This window comes from Lygodium microphyllum, chromosome 21, assembly GCF_053477565.2.
Source record: "Lygodium microphyllum isolate KBCC chromosome 21, Lygodium_microphyllum_v1.1.10, whole genome shotgun sequence".
In the NCBI taxonomy this organism is placed as follows: domain Eukaryota; kingdom Viridiplantae; phylum Streptophyta; class Polypodiopsida; order Schizaeales; family Lygodiaceae; genus Lygodium; species Lygodium microphyllum.
The window spans coordinates 13,596,895-13,618,840 of NC_141155.1; the positions used below are offsets into that span (position 1 = coordinate 13,596,895).

At 44.3% G+C, this 21,946-nt stretch overlaps 1 protein-coding gene across 2 annotated transcripts in view; it reads right to left on the reverse strand.

Annotated features, from left to right (window-relative positions):
* Window positions 1–3,529: 3,529 nt before the first annotated feature.
* The window catches only part of LOC148017756 (protein TRIGALACTOSYLDIACYLGLYCEROL 2, chloroplastic-like), a 54,478-nt gene continuing 36,061 nt past the window's right edge, over window positions 3,530–21,946 (reverse strand). Inside the window, exons 2-6 of one of the 2 annotated variants that reach the window (XM_087662342.1) lie at window positions 18,426–18,755; window positions 18,239–18,354; window positions 17,874–17,946; window positions 4,588–4,703; window positions 3,530–4,002 (exon numbers count right to left, since the gene is read on the reverse strand). In XM_087662342.1, coding sequence (XP_087518468.1) covers window positions 4,605–4,703; window positions 17,874–17,946; window positions 18,239–18,354; window positions 18,426–18,755 — 618 coding nt within the window. In that variant the 3' untranslated portion in view covers window positions 3,530–4,002; window positions 4,588–4,604. Of the gene's footprint in view, window positions 4,003–4,457; window positions 4,704–17,873; window positions 17,947–18,238; window positions 18,355–18,425; window positions 18,756–21,946 lie in introns of both variants that reach the window. The other variant, XR_015687792.1, reaches the window with a different exon arrangement.

The following is a 21,946-nucleotide window of genomic DNA, read 5'->3' on the forward strand; positions in this document are numbered from 1 at the left end:
GACGGTGAAGGGTGCCCACCACCTGCAGTGTGCAATGGCAGGTACTCTCAGTGTAGTAATATACGGGCTGCTAGGCAGAGACACCTTTACCCCCAACAGACTCAAAGCCTAACCATGAAAGTACAAATACCTCAGAAACAAGGATCTGCTTCCATCCATGTCAATTGCAAAGAAGACAAGTCCAGCCAACCTAAGTTCAACTAGCTGAATATGCTCTAGTTAACTTCGTAAGAGGATGATGCACCCATGCTCTCCTTCTAGCACTCCACATAATAAGACGGATTTGTTTAGCTACAAAGAGATTGTGTTAGAATTCATCCTCAATTATTGATCCATTTATTTTGCTTTTGTATACCCCCAAAGGAAAATTTAAATCAAATCCAAATTAAAACCAGTAGTCCAGATGTTTTGATAGGACAACTAGCTCGAGTTTTGTAAAGCAGACTTAGGGGGTGGCCACTTCTCAACCCATTGTTGTGGATTATCAAACCCCATCATCATCAGCCTTCATTGACAGCCCCGCTGTTCTGAATTCATCCTCGTTATCCTGCATCAAGATCAGGAGAGGCACTGCTCTCTGCTGCCTTGGTGACCCTGTCTTCTGCCTCATTCTGCTGCTTCAATACTGCTGCTGCTGCCCCAAACACAGGTTTGGCTGCTCCTAACAACGCCGGAGATACCTCATGCCGCTGCTCTGAGCTGAAATACTATACCCAGAACTGATCTGCATCAAATGCAACTGTTGCTGCCAACATTCAATGTCCAAGTGGCGCACATTGATTAGTCTACATCAAGATGCAGTTGTCCTGTAGGTGATTCATCCACATCAAAATGCTGTATCCTGTATCAAGTGCTGACTGGTTGCTTGCTCCCGGTATTCGTCCTAGTATGACACTCTCTTCCAGCTCATGATTTCATCCTTCGAGACCCCTCAGCCCATACCACCGAGTGACACAGGTCTAGGTGGCATCCTCTGCCTCTACTAGAGCCTTCATTTCCCCTCAAGCTACATTGCAATTGGTTTCTCCACTCCCTAAGCATAGATTGTATTCATTACCTCACTTGTTCATTTAGCATTCCATTACATTCTTTGAGCATACATTCATTAGTTGCCTTGTTCAAACATCTTTTTGCACTATGTTAGCCCTTGTGTTCTCAAAGGATCTTTCTCCTAATGTCAGTAAACCAAATATGGCCAAGTCACTGCACATGATGAAGAGGAAGGTCAGGATACACGGGGAAAAAAAGGCTTGTTGATAGCGATGATACTGCCATGGGCTCTGATTCTGTGGCTCTAGGTCATTGGCACTACTACTGGCACTTGCTCTCAGGCTTGGGGTCTATAGCTTTCCAGAAGCTCACTCATTAGCACTGCCATTGTCTCTCTAGCTCTTATCTCTTGGTGCTGTTACAGGCACTAGCTCTTTGGCTCTGGTGAAGCTCTGTAGCTCTCACACGAGCACTAGCCCTAGAGTCATGGTCATGGCTGTATCAACCCATCATATACCAGGGGCCAGTATCCATGGCCAAGGCTCCAGTTACAACATTGATAAATCTCACCACCTGAAGTGTCATCAATATGACCAAAAACCTCCATAAGCTTTCCCAATTGACGTCCTTGTATCACTCTTTGTACTGAAAATTGCCTCTGTCAAAGACAAGGCTAAAACCACTCTTAGTAAATGTGTCACCAACTAGAACCTCCAGTAGCCAATGGCTCAAGGATAATAAAGGTCTCCAGTCATGTCTGAAGATAAAATGTCAAACGTGTGTCTGACAGGTCAAGTAGAAGAGAAATAGCTGAATTTTCAAGGATGTGCAATAAATCACACAAAACTACTGATCAATGAATATAGCCCTAGAAGCTTGTCAAGTAGAAATCCAATAATCTGACTCATACAACTCAGCTGTAGATCCTCCTCTGAAGTCCTATCTGTAGCCCTGTCAAGAAGGCCATTGAAAACCCATGTGAACTAGGAGCCATATCTTCATGTCACTACATGAATCCACCAAGAGAGTATCTGCTGATGCAGTAGCATACATTGGCTATATATGTCCAACTCCAAGTTGAAACCCCTACTAAAGGGGAGAGCATTTGACACAATGAAAATACGTCCCCCCTAGAACATGGGGCTCCCGGATCTCAAGCCAGCATGAGCTCCTGAGTTGATGTCTAGCAATGGACATAGTTCAAACAGAGTCTCCCAAACTAGAAACATGGTCACCAATAATGAAAGCAAGAATCTAGCCTGTGTATCAGTTATTTGAGCACAACACATACTGGTGAGTCTGTGAATGTGCTTTAGCATAGAATGATAGACTCAAGAAAGTCCCCAATCAATAGATAGACTAGCCAATCAAACAATTGGTAGGTATGGCTAGAAAATGCAAACCATTGTGTTGTAACCACCCATCCATGTACCAAAGCAGAAGCTGCTGAGACAAGGCCACACATTTCGCTCACACATTCAAGAAAACACATTATGATAAGAAATGAAGGGCTTTTTGTTAATATGATGGTAACTGGGTCAACCGTGAGCCAATGTTCATGATTGGTTGTGAATCTGTGATTGATAGATTATGGTTCATGAACCTTAGTCATGTTTGTTCAACGTTAATCCAGGTTGAAATATATTTTCTAAGTCCAGGACTGTTAAGTTGAAAACAATTTATGCTCTATTTGCATATTGCACTCAAATTTTAGATATTCTTTGCTTTTTAATAAAAGCTTGTTTCTTGCCATTTCTTATGTTTTACAAAACTGTTTCCTAGTATGAGACCTGCATGAAACCCCGTTTCTGAAACTCCTAGTAACTATGGTGGACAGCTACCCAGGAGCAGGCAAATCTAGTGGACAGTGACCTTTTGAAGCGTTCAGATGACAGATGGACTGACTTTATCATATCTAGAGGAACTGCCTTTGCAGGGTGGTGTATGTAGGTAGACTTACCTTTTGATGCTGCTCAGCAGGATAAACCTGCAGTTTTGCATTGGGAGCAGTTCGACCCCACATGGATTTCCACAATAGTTTGCAGGGTGCGTTTTGCTGCTGCCTAACAGGACAGATCTGCAAGCTAGTTTGTAGAACAAACCTGTGCTTTTTTGCATAGGTGTGTCACATTTGTGTTGTGTCCTAGGGCAAGGTTCCTTCACAGGCTTGATAACCTCTGTATCCTGTCATTGGAATTGACATCCTGGATCTCGATGATTATGGTTATTTTGAATTGTGTCCATGCCCCAAGCTCGTAATTGTACCATACACCCAGGACACACTCCTACTCTTCCTCTGCCGTGTATTTTCTACTGTTTCAAGTGTTCTAACTCAAATTTAACATTTTTGAAACGAATGTTTTTCAAGCTTGATAAAAAAATGGGTTTCGCAAGAAAAAATCTTTTGATTAAGCCGGTTACCATCACACAAAAGGCCCTTCGTTTCTTATCATTCTATGATTTTTAAGACATGTCCGACTTGTATTCTCCATTGTTATAAGTGTTCCAACTTAAATTTAATATTTTAAAACAAATGGTTTTCAAGCTGGATAAAAATGGGTCTTGCAAGAGCAAAACTTTTTGCACATTTTATAAAGGTACAAAACATGTTTCAATGCTACTATGCTGTCCACCCAAAATGCAGCTACCCCGGGCTGCTACATGTCACTGTCCCAAAATGCAGCTACCCCGGGCTGCTACATGTCACTGTCCATCAAACTGCAGATGTGCCAAGCTGCTATATGCAACTGTCCCCCAGAACACAGACCTGGCTGCTGCTCCTTTAACATCAGTATGAATGGGGGGGGGGGGGGGTGGTGGGTGGTGTGTGTGGGGGGGTGGGGGGGCGGGAGAACTGCGGACTAAAAGTGTCCAGGTGGACAAAGTGTGCAGCCACAAAGGACTAAATGACCAGATCCAGACCAAAAATGCTACTCCACAATGTCCCCCGCTGACTTGTGTAGGGCTTCCAGCGAAGAGATGACATACACATATACTGCTAGTGAACTTCAGCTGCAGAGATTCAAGACCCTATCACTTGATCATACAACATCTCGAGACTGTTTATAATCAATCACCAGCCATGCACAAGCCAAATAACTTATCAAACACCCTCCTTAGCTCACAGTAGGAACAATGTGGAACTTTCACATGAAATGACAAGTGCTTCCATTGTGAAATATAATCCTGTCTTAGTCATATAATACGCGGAAGTTACAATGCATCTTCTGTGGCACAACAAAGAGATGAACAAGCACAACAATTACAGCAGATTTGAAATGTGAAGCCCAAATGAAGAGTACAGCTAGAACACTCAGAAATTTAAAAATGAACCATGTGCCAAAAATGATAACTCACGTATACAATCGGCAGATTTGAAATGTAAAGTTCTTGAGGCCCAAATGAAGAATACAGCTAGAACACTTGGAAATAATATAATGAACCATGTGCCAAAAATGATAACTCACATATACAGTTTGCCTATTGCTTTGCACCTTTTCCTCATTTACGAACAGAAGCCCAGGCACCTTTCCTCTGAATATCATTTGAATATCAATTCAAAGGTGATAGGAAAAGCTTGCAAAGAGTAAAGATTACCTGCGTGTCCACTTTCTTCAAGTATTAACTAATCTACTCAACAGCTCAATCAGAAGCTTCAAATTGTTTCGAGTTCTATCATCCCGCAGCAGGTTACTTGCATCAGCAGTTGTACTCTGATTGTGCATCCACAGTTCAGCATAAGATAAGAGAAGATCTCCAATTGAGTCGAAAACTCTGGATTTAAGGGACAGAACCAACAATTGCAAGAACAGAAATTCCAGCAGCTGTGTTGCAAAGCATGAATATGCATCCATTAACAAGCAACTACATGCTTCCACAAACAAGTATGTACTATATCAGTGTATGGAGTAATATAATGTCTATGCTTTCGTAGCTTCAAAGACAAGTTGACAGATTATGCTACCCTAAAGGAATGTACTGAAACTCCACCCACATTAAGCAACTTTTTAAAAACATAGGAAGGCAGAGTGAAAATGTGTTTTATGATGCGCCTGATGCATAGGTCAACAGAATGCTGCACAAGGACTGGAACTTTTTATGAGAATGCCTTCAATCAATATTGGCAAGAATGGATATGCGTGCTTGCTCCAATTTGATGATTTCAAATGTAAAATGTGGATTGTTTCAGGTGCTTTGCTATTGGATTTGATATTCTATGCATCTTGTATTTTGGAATGCAAACAGGATGCTCCTTGCCAATAAACACACATTAGTCGGTAAAAATTCCTCAACATATTATCTTGGTCAAAGCTGCTATAAGCCCACCTATTTCTTTTTTCCCAAGAAAAGAAATTTCTATTATTAACACCTCGGCGAATAACCTAAAGTACAAGGAACTCTGTGAAGAGTAACTAAGTACATCACAAATACAATGGTCGTGTGAACAACCAATCCAGTGGACTGTAATGCCAAACCATACGAGGGACAGTGTGGAAAAAAAAGCCTAAATCCCATGTCTGCAGAAAAGCCTCTCTTCTCTTCCTCATCCTCTCAGAGCTACCCTGCATCCTCTCCCATCTCCCATGGAGTGTGAATGATCTCTATCCAGATCCTTGATAGAGTCTCTGCTATGGATACATCCAGAAGATCCATAGCATGGCTGCACCTCGCAGTCCAAATATACTAGGCTATGATACTGGCAATCAACTCCCATCTATGGCAATGTCCTTGGATCCACTGTGCCTGAGAGTAATCTGGAGTGGGAATCCTGCTCAGATGCTGTCCAGTAATGAGAAAAGAGTAGCTCCCCTGAACATCCTAATAGCCACATGCTGGGCCTCTATCTGTGACCCATGCTACAGCCCCCCAGGTAAGCACCATGGTCTCTGCTGTGCCGTGAAATACCATCCTGAGGGCTCTCTTCCAAACCTCATGGGCTCTAGGGCAATCCCATACGCAATGTCTCTGTCTCTCCACTGGATCCCCGCATCTCGCGCATGCTGCTGGATCCCTGCCGTATCCAAGCCACGTGCCAACTACTAAGCTCCTATGAGCTACAAGCCATAGGAAGAGAGATCTTCCTAGTGCTGAAGCTATCATGTAGCCTCCTCCAAAAGTCACCTAGGAACTCCTCTGTGATTCCCTCTTTGTGCCAATGGAAGGAGGCTGCTGGCTGTGCTCTAAGCCTGCTCATCTGTATCTCCTCCCCAACCTGGTAGTGTAACCAAAGAAGGCCACATCCCAAGGTCTATCAAGGAACGGATCCCTCCACACCTGGATCCCACTATAATCTCTGTAGAGGTCTCCTCTGATAAGCCCAATATCTCCATCCATCAACTAGACAGGTGGCTGGGTCTAGGTCAATGTGCCACTTCCTCTTGAAGTGAGCCACTACTTTGATCCTCTGCCTGGAGCATCCAATGCATGCTGCCTGGTCGAGGTCCTCTCATTGGAGACAGCCATCCTCCTCGACCATAAAAGTAAATATCCTATCTCTGCTAGTCACAAAGACTGCTGGAAGAATGTCCCCTCTAGAGAAGAGACCAATCCAGGTCTGAGAGGTGTCTGTACCTGTCCGCCAATCTTGTGGAACTCCCTCTGTCATGGCCTCAATCATAATTCTCACTACCTTGAGCCCCTATAGTCTCTATCTCTGAGCCTCCTGTTGTAGCTCCTGAAATGCAAACCACCCTCCCACTAATACAACCACCTGTAAAGAGAATCTCCCCCATAATAAGTATGTCCTCTATCCAAGAGTGCAGCAGGTTATTGAAGAGAAGAGGCTGCCTTCTCTTTTCTTCGACTGTAGGAGGGCATAGCTGGTGGAGCAATGGTAGTACAAATCTTCAAGCTCTTATAACAGCAGCTACGAATCTGACCTCAAAGCTCTTCCCTAGGTCCTTGATCCTAATCTCCTGAAAAATCTACTGGTTGCTGGGCTGCCATGGTTCTCTATGCACAGGTGTCATAGCCTATAGCCTCCCTATCAGAAGTTTCTTCCAAGGCTCCTCACTTGGAAGCAAACCCCTAACAATGAGCTTAGCCATCAAGGCTTTGCTTTGGTTGTCTGGGTCTATGATCCCCAACCCTCCCCTAGATCTACGCTATATGATGACATTCCAAGCAATCTTCACCATGGCCGGGGCTCCTATCTCCTCCGAACCAAATGAAGTTCCCAATAAGGCGCTTAACCTAGCTGATGCATGACTTGGAGAATGCCCAACAGGAAGTGATGTACCACATAAGGACCTGGTTGGCAACCACTACTCTCTCTGCTAGTGAGAGTCTCGGTGAGCTCCAATAAAGAAGCTTCTGTCTTATGCTCAAGAGAAGAGGTGCCAGTTGCTACTCTGAGGTAATGTCAATCCCCACATGGTGTCAGATGGCTTCATAAAGACAGAGAGAAAACCATGAAACCTCTGAGCACGAGTGATTCTTCTCCTCCCAACCACGCCTAGATCAATGCTGGCCCCTTTCACTCGGATTCCTTTGCCAGCCTGTCTAGCATTACGTCTAACCACACTAACCCAAGAATCATCCTAAGGAGGCAAATTCCAACCAACTGAAAGCGATGCACGCTCAATACCAACTTGGGAGACACCCTTCCATCCATCATCATGTCTATGCAAGACAAGAGGCATAGGATCACTTGCTGGTGAGCCATCTCCTAGGGATCATGCTCTTGCATATCCATGTCAGAATCCAAAGAACGTTGCAATACCTCAGGGCTTCTATCACATTCTGAAATAAAATGGCCTAATTGGCCACATCTAAAACAGCATCCAACAAATGTGGCCCATTTAAGCTCAAAAACCAACGTATGCAACCCAAGGACCTCAAAATGAATTTTGGTTGGGCGACGTTTCGTTGTGTCCCAAAGCATACAAGCCCTATTCCTATTGTGGGAGGACAACCGGGGCTCCACCAACACCTCACCAAGGGTTCTCAAAAACAAAAGAAGAAGTCGCCAAAGATGTGCACGAAAATCAACCACCTTCACCCAAATTGGGCATGCCTACCTAAGTACCTCCTGAAACTCAGCCATAGCCCTCCATGGGACCATATGTACTAGTTGAATGTCCATGAACAAAGGAATACGTTGCATAATGCAAGCACAAACATCCAAGGAACGAAAAAGGACCTTGAAAAACCCTCTCGGTCCATCGTAAATCTCTTCAATGAGAGGGGCCCGCACTTGCCCTGAAACATCATCTTGACACGCATCAACACTAACAAGCATGGACAGCAGCCAAGCACGAATCCTAGTAATCAACTGAGTCCTTCTCGTAAAGTAAAAGATGGCTGCCCTCTCATGGAAAGCAACAATCTGCTATAAAACCAGGTAATTTTCCATGATAGCAACCACTTGATCCCCTTCTGGTAAAGAGCTCACTTTACCCTCATTGGAATGAACATAATCCAACATAAGATTGTTGGCAATGGTAAGCATAAACTGGAGAGACCCATCAGTCTGTGAGCAAGAAGCATGAACTTCTTGTTGAGGCAAATTCGGAGCACATAAAATTGGTTCATCAACCGACATCTTACGATGTTTTCCCATCTCATCCCAATCCATCAACTACCCAGAATCCTCAGCCAACGAGTCACCATCCGATTCCACCGAATCTTTATCATCCCCATGCCCTATATGCTGGTCGAGAAAAGCCACATAAATACGATTTGACACCTTAACCATTTTTGCGTCAATGTCCACTTTAGATGCTCATAAGAAAGCAAGTTCACAAGGCTTGTCCAAATCCTCTGTTATGCTTTCTGCTGGTATAGTCCTGAATAAGGGTCCTCTGCAGGTCACAGCACGTCTGAAGGTGGCAACTGAACAAAGGTTGCAAGCTCTAGCCAAGCAGGCAATGAACAGCAAACTAGAGACTCCACAAACAGGGCGAGGGCACAAGAGAACACCCTAAGGCAGGGTGGCAAGTGACACAAAGGAACAGGCTATTCCTGCAAGCCTCTGAGCAGACCACATGTGGGCTGAAGAGGCAGCAAGCAACGTGGAAGGTCCCAGGCCCACACAAACTCAAGAACTAGCACGCAGATTACGTGACGCAAAGGAACAAGCAGTTCCTACATGCTACTGGAGAAGGGCACACTGGGCAAGCAGTAGGAAGGAGACACGACAAAGTGCAGGCATACAACCTCAAGGGTCTCTCTCTCTCTCTCTCTCTCTCTCTCTCTCTCTCTCTCTCTCTCTCCAATCTTTCGCTCAACCGCCAAGACCCACGGATCACTTATTGCTCAACTGTTTCAAGCCAAATGCCAATGGCTACCTCTCACATAGTCGTGCACGCTCTCAAGCCTACGAGTGCAGTGAGCTTATCTCAATGTCCGATCGAGTACCCTTCTCTCTCAATCACACCAGTAACTCCACAATCCAAGATGCGAGCTCAAGCAACCTCAATCCTCCACCTTCAAGCTCCATGCTCCATAGCTGCATACACGAGACAAAAGAAGAGAAGAGAAGAGAAGAGAAGAAGAGAGGAGAAGATGGAGAGCTTCTCCACCACGGTCCCTAACCCTCATACACTCACTCCCTCACACTCTCACACTCCCTCTCTCAAACATAAGCACAAGTAAGCAAGAAGAAGAGGAGAAGAGGAGAGTCACTTTTGCTACACACCAAGAATGAGCTTCTCTATTCACTTTTTGGCTTTTATATACGCCCTTATTCCTTTGGGCACCCATCCCCTTTTTAACATGACCGGGGATCTTGCCAAGGTCCTCCCTTCCTATTCCCTTTTATTTACATTATGCCTTCACCTATACCCGTCTACTCTTTACAACTTGCACAGGAGGGAGCCTGCGCTCTTTTACAAAAATTTGGTGATGCCTTTACATTTTAAAATGTGCCTTTGCCTTTGCCTCAACTTTTAAGGTTGCCCTTGCACTTTTGGCATTTTCTCCTCTTATCCTTCTATCGGGCCGCCTTTTTCCACTTTGCTCTGCATGTTTAAATTTTCTTTTGCTTCCTTTTTCTCCATCTTGTATTGGGGTTAACATTATCCCCCTCCTGTCTCATGGCACTTGTGGGACCTTATTGATAAGGGCTTGGGTGATTGAAGGATGGTCATGTGACTTGATGATGGGGTTTTTGTGGGGATTGAACATGGCAGAAATGTGTGTCAATGGTCAAAGTTGTGGAGACCAAGGGTATATTTACGGGGGCCTTCGAAGTCGGTGGTTACACGCAGATTGGCTGATTCATCCGAGAAAGAAAAGAGAGTTGGGGGTGTACCTACCTCACCATGCAGTGCATTGTGTCCATACCACTGGAACTGGGAGCTAGGTCGACCAAGGTGTTGTCCCACACCACTCAAGGACCTAGTTCGTGCAAAGGGAAAGTGCAATGGGTGTAACTTAGGGAGACAGGTAACCATAGGTGAGTGTAACCTCCCTAGATGTGTCCTACCCTTGATATGCCCTAAGCGTAAAGTGGGAAGCAAAAGAGCTAGGGGGTTATGGACGGAGCCGGCCAGCCAAGGCCACCAGATGCACCTAACTTCTCAATTGGATGATAAAATCCTTACTTTGGGCACCAAGCAAAAAATCAAAGGTTATGAAATAGTTAAGAAGTTAGTTGAACTCTAGAGAGGACATTTGGAAGATAGGAAAGGAGATGTAGTTTTGTTGCAATGTCTTTGGACATTCCCATTTGCCTATATGGATAAAAGTGTTCCCCTAACAATGACCCCAAAATCAACATAGAGAGAAGTCGAGAAGGGTGTGCTACAATGGGTAGATGTATGGAATCCAACAAGTATGGAAGTGCTAAAATTGCAGAGGAGATCTCTACAAAAATGTAGTTAGAGGAGCAGTAGGCGGTATTCAAGGCAAGAAGAGAATTCACTAAGAAAATGGGAGATGGAGGGCCCTAGGTCATCTTCGGAGAATGTAAGGGCTTCCTCTGGCTTAGCAGCATTTGACCCCCCTGGTCACAACTAACCTATCACGCCAATCACAGCCCATCACAACCTATCACATCATCCATCGCCTACTCCCAATCCGTCGCTGGGCCTGCGTGTCGACTTCCTTCGTTGGTAGTCGCCTGTTCAAATGTTGCCCACCTGGTCATGTCAACCTAGCTGCAAAGTCGACTACTCACCCAGCCTGCAACTGTCCAGCTCACGCCTATTCACTGCACCTTGAGAAACGTGCACTCCTGAACTGCCTCTTGCTAGCTCTGATACTAGTTTGTTGTCAGGAGGGAGTGAGTGCACAGTTCAGAAGAGAGAGTGCGAAAGATAGTAAGAGCACGACACTCAATATGTGGGTACAATGCCTCGTACCACTTTAGGTTTTTGATAATATATATAAAGTAAAAAACAAGGGTGTGTGCACACCTGAACACTGTAAAAGACACACAGTGAGCCTTTATTCCCAACAAACTATTGCCATTACATTCCAAGGTGTGGCAAGATACATGGAATAGTACATGGATGATGAATCACATCTTTTGTTTGACAAGTATAATACAAGCAGGGTTGATCAGGTTCAGAGACAAGGGCTGCTTATTAACCAAGATGTTGAGAAGCTTTGGCCAATAAAAAAGTGACATAGCTTTCTACATCCCATGTGTTGAGAGGGCATATAGAAATATCAGGAGGTGACTCATCTTTGACTCATGAGATGTGATCTTTGACAATGATGTCAAGACTCAGGACAGTGGCCTGGTTTTGAGGACATCTTGAATGACCATTGACAAAATGAAATTAGTCACGGTCGTTTCCAAAAGCTTCTGTTTTGAGAGAAAAGGAATCTCTACTAAAGACCCCCTCAGCATTAATAGGCTGGAATTGTCTGTCTAGACCATGTTCCTTTGGTCTAATGATGATATCTAAGTTTAAAAACATAGTGCCAAAAGGTGTGCACTTCCAAAGAATGACCATGCTTAGGAGAAGACTTTTCTCATTACCAATCCTCTGAGAAGGATAGCAAGCCTGTTAAAGTAATCAGTATTGTTTCTCTCTGTCTCTCTAGTCCTACATCTACTCTTTTTGTTGTTAGATATGATCAATGCCCCCACCCTCATTAGGTGCTACCAATGATCCATGGTGCTCAAAGTTGTAAGGCCCCCATTATGAGGAGAAGCCAAATGTGAGCCCGGACATTGGTTGAGTCCTGACTTGTATATCAGATGAGGTCTATGTGACCGGATGGCAAAAAGGTGACTGTTGTGGGTCTAATCTTTGGGTTAGACGGAGTGGTTAAGCTGGTAGCAACTCGAGGCACATTGCATTGAGTTGCGTGGTAAGGGAGTTAAAAGGGGCCCCTATTGTGGGGTCCGGGGGCCGCGGAAGCGGCCCCTGGCTGGGGGGTCCCAGGGGGGCCAGCGGCCCCCCTGGCGGGGGTCCGGGGGCAGCGCCCCCGGCCCGATGGTAAAGGGAATATTCCCTGGAATATTCCCTGGCCGACTAGTGGAGGCTCATATGGTAGGTCGGTCAGCAAGCCGACCTAACGACCTTCGCGGGCTATAAAAGCTAAACCCCTTCGCGGCCATCATTCACTCATCTTTCACCCAGTCAGAGTTGTTGTTCCAGCTAGCCTTAAGCTCTTCGCCTATCTTCTGTCTAGATCGCCATCTAAGCTTCACTCAGTGGAAGCGCACGGGTGGACAGAGCCATCTTTGTATCAGTTGTTTGGAGTTAAAGAATTTTACTGATTCTCCTCTTATCTGTTGTGTACTCTCTATCTCTTTCTCAGATTCTGTTCGCTGCGCCGTGTAATATTTTACATGGTATCAGAGCCCAGGGGGCTCTAGAGATCGGAGAGCGTGCAAGAGGCAAAGGCTTCAACAGCAAAGAGAAACGATGTCGACTCCGGGAAGCAGTTCTGGCGCATCAGGAAGCGGTGCAGGAGGTGGTGCTGCTGTACCGGCTATTCAAACACTGAGGATTCGTCCACCAACCTTCAGCGAAGGCAAGTTAGATGGTACAAACTACACCTTGTGGAAGTTCAAAATTACAACTATCCTTGATTCTTATGAGCTTCTGGAGACTGTGCTGGGGACTGACGCAGAACCACAGCCTATCCCCGACCCATCAAATCCTAGTGTGATGATTCCTCCGAATGCAGATCTTCTACGAGCTTGGAAACGAAGGAATGCAGATGCATTGTGTGCCTTAGTTACAAGCTGTTCTGACAGTGTTTTGACTCTGATTCAGCATACAACCAAAGCGTCAGAGGCTTGGAATGTACTAAGGAGTCAGTATGAAACACGAAACCAAACAAGGATTCAAAACTTGGAGAATCAACTAGCAGCGGAGAAGTTTGCTGAAGGAGAGACGGTTGAAGCATTCATCACTCGGATTAAGAATCTGCGCGACCAGATGGCTGGCGCTGGGATACAAAAGACTAGCGAAGAGCTAGCTCGGAGGTGTCTTCGGATTTGTCCACAAAAGTTTGATGGACTAGTAACTGCCCTTAATACTCAGGTGAGACCTCAAGCTTTGACTTTTGAGGAGTTTTGTGCATTATTAATGGAGGAGGAGTTGAGGCTGAAAGCCCGAGAAGGAAGCAACAATGGAGATGCTGCATTCTCTGCCAATGCAAAAGGCAAAGGTGTTTCCTCCACCAAAAATGATGGTGACAAAAAGAAAAAGGGCGGCAAGAAGAGGTTTCAAGGAGAGTGCTTCTACTGTAAGAAGAAAGGACATGCAATTGCAGATTGTCGTGTCAAGAAGGCAGATGAAAAGAATGGTACCCTTAAAACTAAAGGGAAAGAGACAGCCAATACGGCTGAAGCAGAGTTGGAATTATTCATGGCGACCATTGAGGAAGTGTGCTCCTCGGCGCAAGAAGAATCTACCACTGACTCTTGGGTGTTGGATAGTGGGGCCTCCCGTCACATGACCAACAAGAAAGGTCTATACAGTTCTATGCAGCCTCTACAAGAATCCATCACTGTGACGGTTGGAAATGATGCTAAATGCCCTGTTGCGGGCACAGGTACTATTTCTTTTGTTGCTGCAAATGGTGAAGTCAAAAAGCTTTCAAATGTGTTGTATGTTCCCGAAATCAGGAGAAATCTCTTATCAGTTGCTGCCATAACTGATCTTGGTCATGAAGTGAGGTTCAAGAAGACAGGTGCAGAAATTATTGATAGTGCTGGCACAATTGTTGGCAAAGGAGAAAGAAGGAACAACCTGTATGAGCTAAGTGCTCTTACAGCCACCGCTGGAGTGGGCACAAGTAAGCTTTGGCATGAAAGGTTTGGACACATCGGATTTGCAGTATTGAAGGAGATGCAAAAGCAAGGTATGGTTGCTCACCTACCTACAATAACTGAATTGAAGGAACCATGTGAAGCTTGTATGATGGGCAAGCAACAGAGAAAGGCATTTCCACAAGAAAGCAAGAATAGAGCACATGCTCCTCTAGAGTTGGTGCATGCTGACTTGTGTGGTAAGATGCCTACACAGGCCTTGGGGGGATCTTCTTATTTTATGTTGATTGTCGACGACTACAGTAGGAAGATGTGGGTGTACTTCCTTCGTGATAAGGCTCAAGCTTTTGGTAAGTTTAAAGAATGGCTAATACTTGTTGAGAATGAAACAGGGAAAAGTGTGAAGAAATTTAGAACAGATGGTGGTGGTGAGTTCAACTCAAAGGAGTTTGAAGGCTTTTGCAAGAGCAAAGGGATCAAGCGTCAATTGACGACGCCTCACACACCTCAGCAGAATGGTGTTGTGGAACGCAGGAATCGTACCATTGTGGAGATGGCAAGATCCATGCTAAAGGGCAAGGGATTGCCTAACCATTTTTGGGCTGAAGCTGTTAATACTGCAGTCTACATTCTAAATCGGAGCTACACAAAGGCTCTCAAGGGAAAAACACCTCATGAGGCTTACACTGGTAAGAAACCATCTGTTTCACATTTCAGAATTTTTGGATGTGAATGTTATGCACATGTTCCAGATGAGAAGAGAAACAAGTTACAACCAAAAAGCAGAAAATGTATCTTCTTGGGTTATAGTGATGAGCAGAAGGCTTACAAGTTATATGACCAAGAGGCAAAGAAGATCATTGCGAGCCGTGATGTGGTGTTCAAGGAGGAGCCGCATACAGTGGAGGAAGAGAAGGCAAGGTCTTCCACTTTATCATCAAGCGAAGAAGTAGTCCACTATGAACCTGTCCCGAGAGCTATCCCTATCCTTAAGGAGGAGGAAGCATCATCTTCAGATGATGAGGAAAAAGTTCACCAACCTGACATCACCCCACCGGAAAAGCCATTGCCGCGCTGGGTGAAGCAGCTCTATGACCACAATAATCCTATGCCTGCATCTGTTGAGGAGAAGGCAGACGGACCAAGGAGGTCTCAGAGAATAGAGGAGCAAAGGAGGGCTTCTGCTCACATAGTCAACATGGCCTTGATGGTTGAGATTATGAGAGAAGTAAAGGAGCCAACTGACCTAGAAGAAGCACTTGCAGATCCATCATGGAAGGATGCTATGCACGCGGAGTATGACAGCATAATGAAGAATGACACTTGGGTGCTAGTGGATCGACCAGCAAAGCGGAAGGTTATTGGCACCAAGTGGATCTGGAAGGTAAAGTACAAGGCTGATGGTACCTTAGAAAAGTACAAAGCTAGACTGGTTGCCCAAGGATTTTCACAAGTTGAAGGGTTTGATTTTCAAGAGTCATTTGCCCCAACTGCCAGAATGACCACTATTCGCACGGTACTTGCAGTGGCTGCCCACAAGAAGTGGCCAGTGTACCAAATGGATGTTAAGTCAGCGTTCTTAAATGGTGACCTCAAGGAGGAGGTGTACGTGGCTCAGCCACCAGGGTTTGAGGCCCCCCATTCTGAGAACAAAGTGTGTAAACTGAAGAAGGCATTGTATGGGCTGAAACAAGCCCCCAGAGCATGGTACCAGCGGATAGATAGGTTCTTTTTAAACCTAAACTTCAACAGATGTGCCTCAGATGCTAACTTGTATGTTTACAGGGATGGTAAAAAGTCTGTAGTGATTGTCCTATATGTGGACGACCTTCTTATTACAGGTGACTATGAAGATATGATCAACCAAACTCGAAAGGCTTTGAGTTCTGAGTTTGAAATGACAGACTTGGGCTTGCTGCACTATTGTTTGGGGATTGAAGTCTGGCAAGAGCCAGGAAAGATCTTCATCTCTCAGAAGAAGTATGCATGGGAGATCTTGAAGGCATTTGGCATGACCGAGTGCAAGGAGATAGCTACACCTATGGAGGTGAATGCAAAGTTATCCGTCGAGGATACATCAGCATTAGCAGACATTGGGAGGTATAGGAGGTTGGTCGGCAGTCTGATCTACTTGTGTAACACCAGACCAGATATCAGTTTTGCTGTTGGTGTTTTGAGCAGGTTCTCAAACAAACCTCATGAGAGTCATTGGAAGGCTGGGATGCGGGTGCTCAGATACTTGAAGAAAACTCTTGACTATGGTATCACATACAGTTTCGGAACTTCTCTTGTGGGGAACTGTGACTCAGATTGGGCAGGAGACATTGATTCCAGGAAGTCAGTTTCTGGTTATTGTTTCTCTTTGGGTTCAGGAATTTTCTCTTGGATTAGTAAGAAGCAACCAACAGTGGCATTGTCTTCTACCGAAGCAGAGTACAAGGCAGCTTGTTTTGCTGCATGTGAGGCCGTATGGTTGAGAAGGATTCTATGGCATATGGGAGTGCAGGATGAAGAACCAACTGTGCTGAGATGTGACAATCAGAGTTGCATCGCCATTGCCAAAAATCCAGTGTTTCATGCACGCACCAAACATATAGAGATCCAGTATCACTATGTGCGTGATTTGATGGAGGATGGGATAGTGGAACTGGTCTACTGTCCAACAGAGGAGAATGGAGCAGATATCTTCACCAAAGCACTTACGAAGGATCTGCTTCAAGTTCATCTTCAGAGACTCGGCATTGGGCCGAGGAGATAGTTCACCTATGGGTGGACATTGAGGGGGGGTGTTAGATATGATCAATGCCCCCACCCTCATTAGGTGCTACCAATGATCCATGGTGCTCAAAGTTGTAAGGCCCCCATTATGAGGAGAAGCCAAATGTGAGCCCGGACATTGGTTGAGTCCTGACTTGTATATCAGATGAGGTCTATGTGACCGGATGGCAAAAAGGTGACTGTTGTGGGTCTAATCTTTGGGTTAGACGGAGTGGTTAAGCTGGTAGCAACTCGAGGCACATTGCATTGAGTTGCGTGGTAAGGGAGTTAAAAGGGGCCCCTATTGTGGGGTCCGGGGGCCGCGGAAGCGGCCCCTGGCTGGGGGGTCCCAGGGGGGCCAGCGGCCCCCCTGGCGGGGGTCCGGGGGCAGCGCCCCCGGCCCGATGGTAAAGGGAATATTCCCTGGAATATTCCCTGGCCGACTAGTGGAGGCTCATATGGTAGGTCGGTCAGCAAGCCGACCTAACGACCTTCGCGGGCTATAAAAGCTAAACCCCTTCACGGCCATCATTCACTCATCTTTCACCCAGTCAGAGTTGTTGTTCCAGCTAGCCTTAAGCTCTTCGCCTATCTTCTGTCTAGATCGCCATCTAAGCTTCACTCAGTGGAAGCGCACGGGTGGACAGAGCCATCTTTGTATCAGTTGTTTGGAGTTAAAGAATTTTACTGATTCTCCTCTTATCTGTTGTGTACTCTCTATCTCTTTCTCAGATTCTGTTCGCTGCGCCGTGTAATATTTTACATTTGTGAGTTATGAAGTTCGCGCTTAGGTTGTCATCTCCTCTTTTTCATGTCTGCTGTGCATAACCCCAACAAGCTTCTGACTGGGTACAGGTTGATCCAAAAATAATGGAAGTAGGACCTTGTATAAGATCGAAAAAAGTAAATCCCAAGTGTGATTAGCAAGCTTTATTTGAGAACGCACCTCGAAATCTTGCAACATTTTGATTAGGGTAGCCATTGAATCAATGCCATTTTCAGTGACCAATTTTGAGCCTCTGCAAGTACATCATGTTAATCAAATGGAGCTTTATTATACTGACAAGCAAAAAGACAAAAAGACTATTGGTTCGTTTCATGTAAAACATTTGATAAGATTGTCATCTCAACAATGCTAAATAATACGTAGATCCAATATCATAATAAAAATTATGCATTGCTGTTTGTCCAGAATTAGACAAGGAATATACCTGCAATTTGCCAAGAAAATCCGATACATATAGCTGATCAGAACCTCATCACAAACACCAGGGGTTCTGGTCACAAACACTAGGGCTAAGCAATTCTTACCTCAACTCATGGGCAGTATGGCTTGATGTCTTGAGCAGCTCCTGCAAATCTCTCAACAATTTACCATCTTGCAGCACTTTCATCACAGGTTGAGTGTCCTCCACAAAAGTTTCAATCTAATTCCAAGGAAGGCAACATTACAGCTTGACATGATCGAAAGGATCTAACTTTTACTTTAGCAGCACACCTTGTTAAGAAGATGTTTTGAGTTGTCCAAAGTTGCTCCGAGTTGATTCGCAGCATTCAAAAGTTCCTGTAAATCTGAGTGCTTTGACTGTCTAGCCATCTTTCCAGTTAATTGTATCAGCTCATCCATGCTTACACCCTGTTTCCCTTTTAGTCTTCCCCTGTCACAAACAATAAGACCCTCTACTACACAATTAGGATGTAAGGGGCCAACAGAGGGTTGTGGAGTAGGTTGTACTGGCGTGACATCAATAATAGTTTCTCCCAAAAGCCCGGACTGGTTAACCTCCACTACTGCCTTTCTAGGAATGTAAACATTAGAATCTCTAACCTGCAAGAGATAGGTATCCAAAGTGTGTCATTACACAATCTGTTGTTATGAGAAAATCCGTTATAAGTTGACATCCTCATAAACATGCGGTTGTGGGGAGTATTACAAAACATTGAAGTTACAGGTTATCAAGATGGATTGGCAGATCACAAAACCATGTTACTCATGAAAATGTGTTCAAAACATATTTATCAGAATTGATTGGCAGATCACAAAACCATGACTATCCTTGCTTTGCAGAAACTTGAAACATAGAGAGAAAATTATATCGACACTTTTAGTCATCCTTACTTATTTGGATACTTCATACTTCATGGATTACTTTTGGGTTGCATCAACATCCATGTGAGTTGGAACTTAACAGCATCTACCTCTCATGAAGAAAGAAAATGCATATTCATAGACTTAATGTTAGACAAACATTAGTTTCAATAGTTTATTCATACAGCTTTCCTTTCAAAAATAACACAATTTATATTTTCAGTCTACGAGGCTTATTGACTGGACTGAGAAACTTTATTCCAACCACATAAAAATTTCCTCAAAATGAGTGCCAGTCAGTAGGCCAATTGGACCACATGGACAATCAAAGACACAAGGACCCTAGCTTAAGAGGGATCCTACCTATGAGTTATCACCAAAAAAACCTATGCAGTTATCAAGGGAATGTCAGTTTAGCCTTAAAATTGTATCATTGGACCAAAAAAATTGAAGTCTAGTCTATGTCAAAATGGCACAATGTGAAACCAAAGGAACAAGATCAACATCAACATAAAAGCATAATGCAAAGAACACAAGATAATGGAATGGAATCAACTAGGGTGCAACATGAAAGATATGGCAGCCACCAGCATAGTGAATACATAGTCTCTCATCCACTCCAAGGACAATAGCTCACATTCGAGGTCTACACAATGAGATGCCAAAGGACGAGTGCCAAAGTGTCGAGCCTGGGATGTGTATATAGAGGCCAAACCCAAATCAGCATACAGTTTCAATGACATGATTCACAAACAATCCATCAAATTTCAGAAGGACTGACCAAGTCATTATATATAGGAGACTTTAGGACTTTCAAAATGAATAAAACCTCAATACAATGTGTGGGAGATATCAAATTAATATGTATGTATATGTAAGAGAAAATACCCATGTGAACACCACCCAGCCGTCCCCTTCCTCGTCCTTGACATGCAAGGGATGTGAAACCAGCCTTCCTCAGATAGGGTAGTAGATAACCTAATTAAGCAATAATTACAGCAAGCATAAAATTCACGTAAACTGAAAATGCACACTTTACCACTTTAATCTTGGACATTGGACACCCTGTTGGCCCCAAAATTGGCGCCCCTTGCAGTATTTCTTTATCTTATGTTGCAAACGGAAGGAGTACAACTAAGATCCTTTGATCTCCCCCTAATCCACATGCCTCCTACTGCCAATACTGACCAACAAGCCTCCAAACCAATTTTCCCCTTGGTTTGCTTGGGGATTGGCCTTCACCTTGCTCCTTGAAAGACAAATTCAGCCCCAAATCTAATATTGGGTGGCTGGCCTCTTGAATCTCCCTGAAATTCCTCAATTTCAGCTACTAGAATTCCAATCCTAAGCTCTCAATTCCGAGCAAGCATCTCGAAGCGGCTGTCAAAATCCTAGGCCCTCAAACCGCTGTAAAATGCTAAGATTACTTGAGAGATGGCTAGGGGATTAGAGAGAATGTTGTAGAGAGATAAATTTTAGAGTTTCATGACTAGAAACGCTGAAAAGCTATTGCTGCCTTGCTCAAACAATCATGGAAGCTATCACCTATAGCTTAGGACCACCAAAAAGGCTGCTGCCCCCTCCTATTGTTAGTAGTTTAGATAGCTCATGTGTGAGTCGGCATGACTAGGTTATTTAGGCATTTTATTATGGTTATTATGATGCTTATTTGGGGTATTTTATGATGGCCGACCTACCCCTATTGTAGGCATTATTTTCTTCTTTATATACCGGACTCCCTCCTCATTCTATCACATCATTACCTACAACATCTATGGAGAGAGGGAGTTGGTGCTAGTGCCTTGGAGCCAAAGACTCGCTATTGTATGCATCATTCTCGTGTTTGGTATATGGATTCCATTTCCCAAGCACATCTCTGAGTTCTCTACTTTTGCACGGTTCTTCTGTTTTCTTTCTCTTCTATCTTGTGTTCAGCAAATTATTTTAGCACTTGTCTATGCTTCCATTGTTGCACCACTTCTTGGTGGGAGGTTGTTGGGAATAAAGGCTCACAATGCCCTTAACGGTTTTCGGGTATGTACACACCCTTACACATGTACTTTATATATATTATCAAAAACCTAAAGTGATACACTTCATCATTGTACCTACACATTTGAGTGTCATGCTCTCACCCTCTTCCTCTCTCTCTCTCTCACTGCGCATACCTCAACTATACTCTATCTCGATCCTCGCGCACACTTGTCTTCACTTCTAACATGGTATCAAACTACAAGATCTAGGTTTCTAGAGAGATTTTTCTGTTTTTGCTGTCTTTGGCAGTTTTTGACTAGTTTTTCTTCATTTTGCAATAGCTGGCCTTCATTTCCAATCAAGTTTTTGGTTACATTGCATGTGAACTCTCATTTGTGAAGTCTTTGCTGTTGGTTTGTTCTACAAATGATAAGTTACATGGACCTGATTATCTTACATGGAGTGCTCTGATGAAAGCTTGGTTTTTGTAGAAGCGGATTTGGTACATTGTCAGTGAAGCTATTCCTCGGTCTCAGCATCCTTTTCCTCTTCCTAAAGATTTTGATGAGGACAACCATGAGAAAGCTATGCTTACATGGGATTTAGACGATGCACGTGCATATTCTACACTGCTTTTGTGTATTTCTAAAGAAATTCTACCAATGGTTACCTTCTACAAAACATCACTAGAAATATGGTCAAAGCTTTAGATGTTGTACAAGGCACCTTCCCCCATGCATGTTGTAACCCTTTATGAACAACTTCAGCAAATGAAGTTTGAGCCAAAGGACACCATTTAGTCATTTTCGCCCCGTGTTACGCAGGTACAAGACTAGCCTCAACACATGCAATCCGCCCTTCCCGCGACACATCTAGTGGGAATGGTACTCTACAAGATCTTCCCGAAGTTTGAAGGAGTGGCAATTGCTTCAAGGGCGCAGACATCATCTACACCC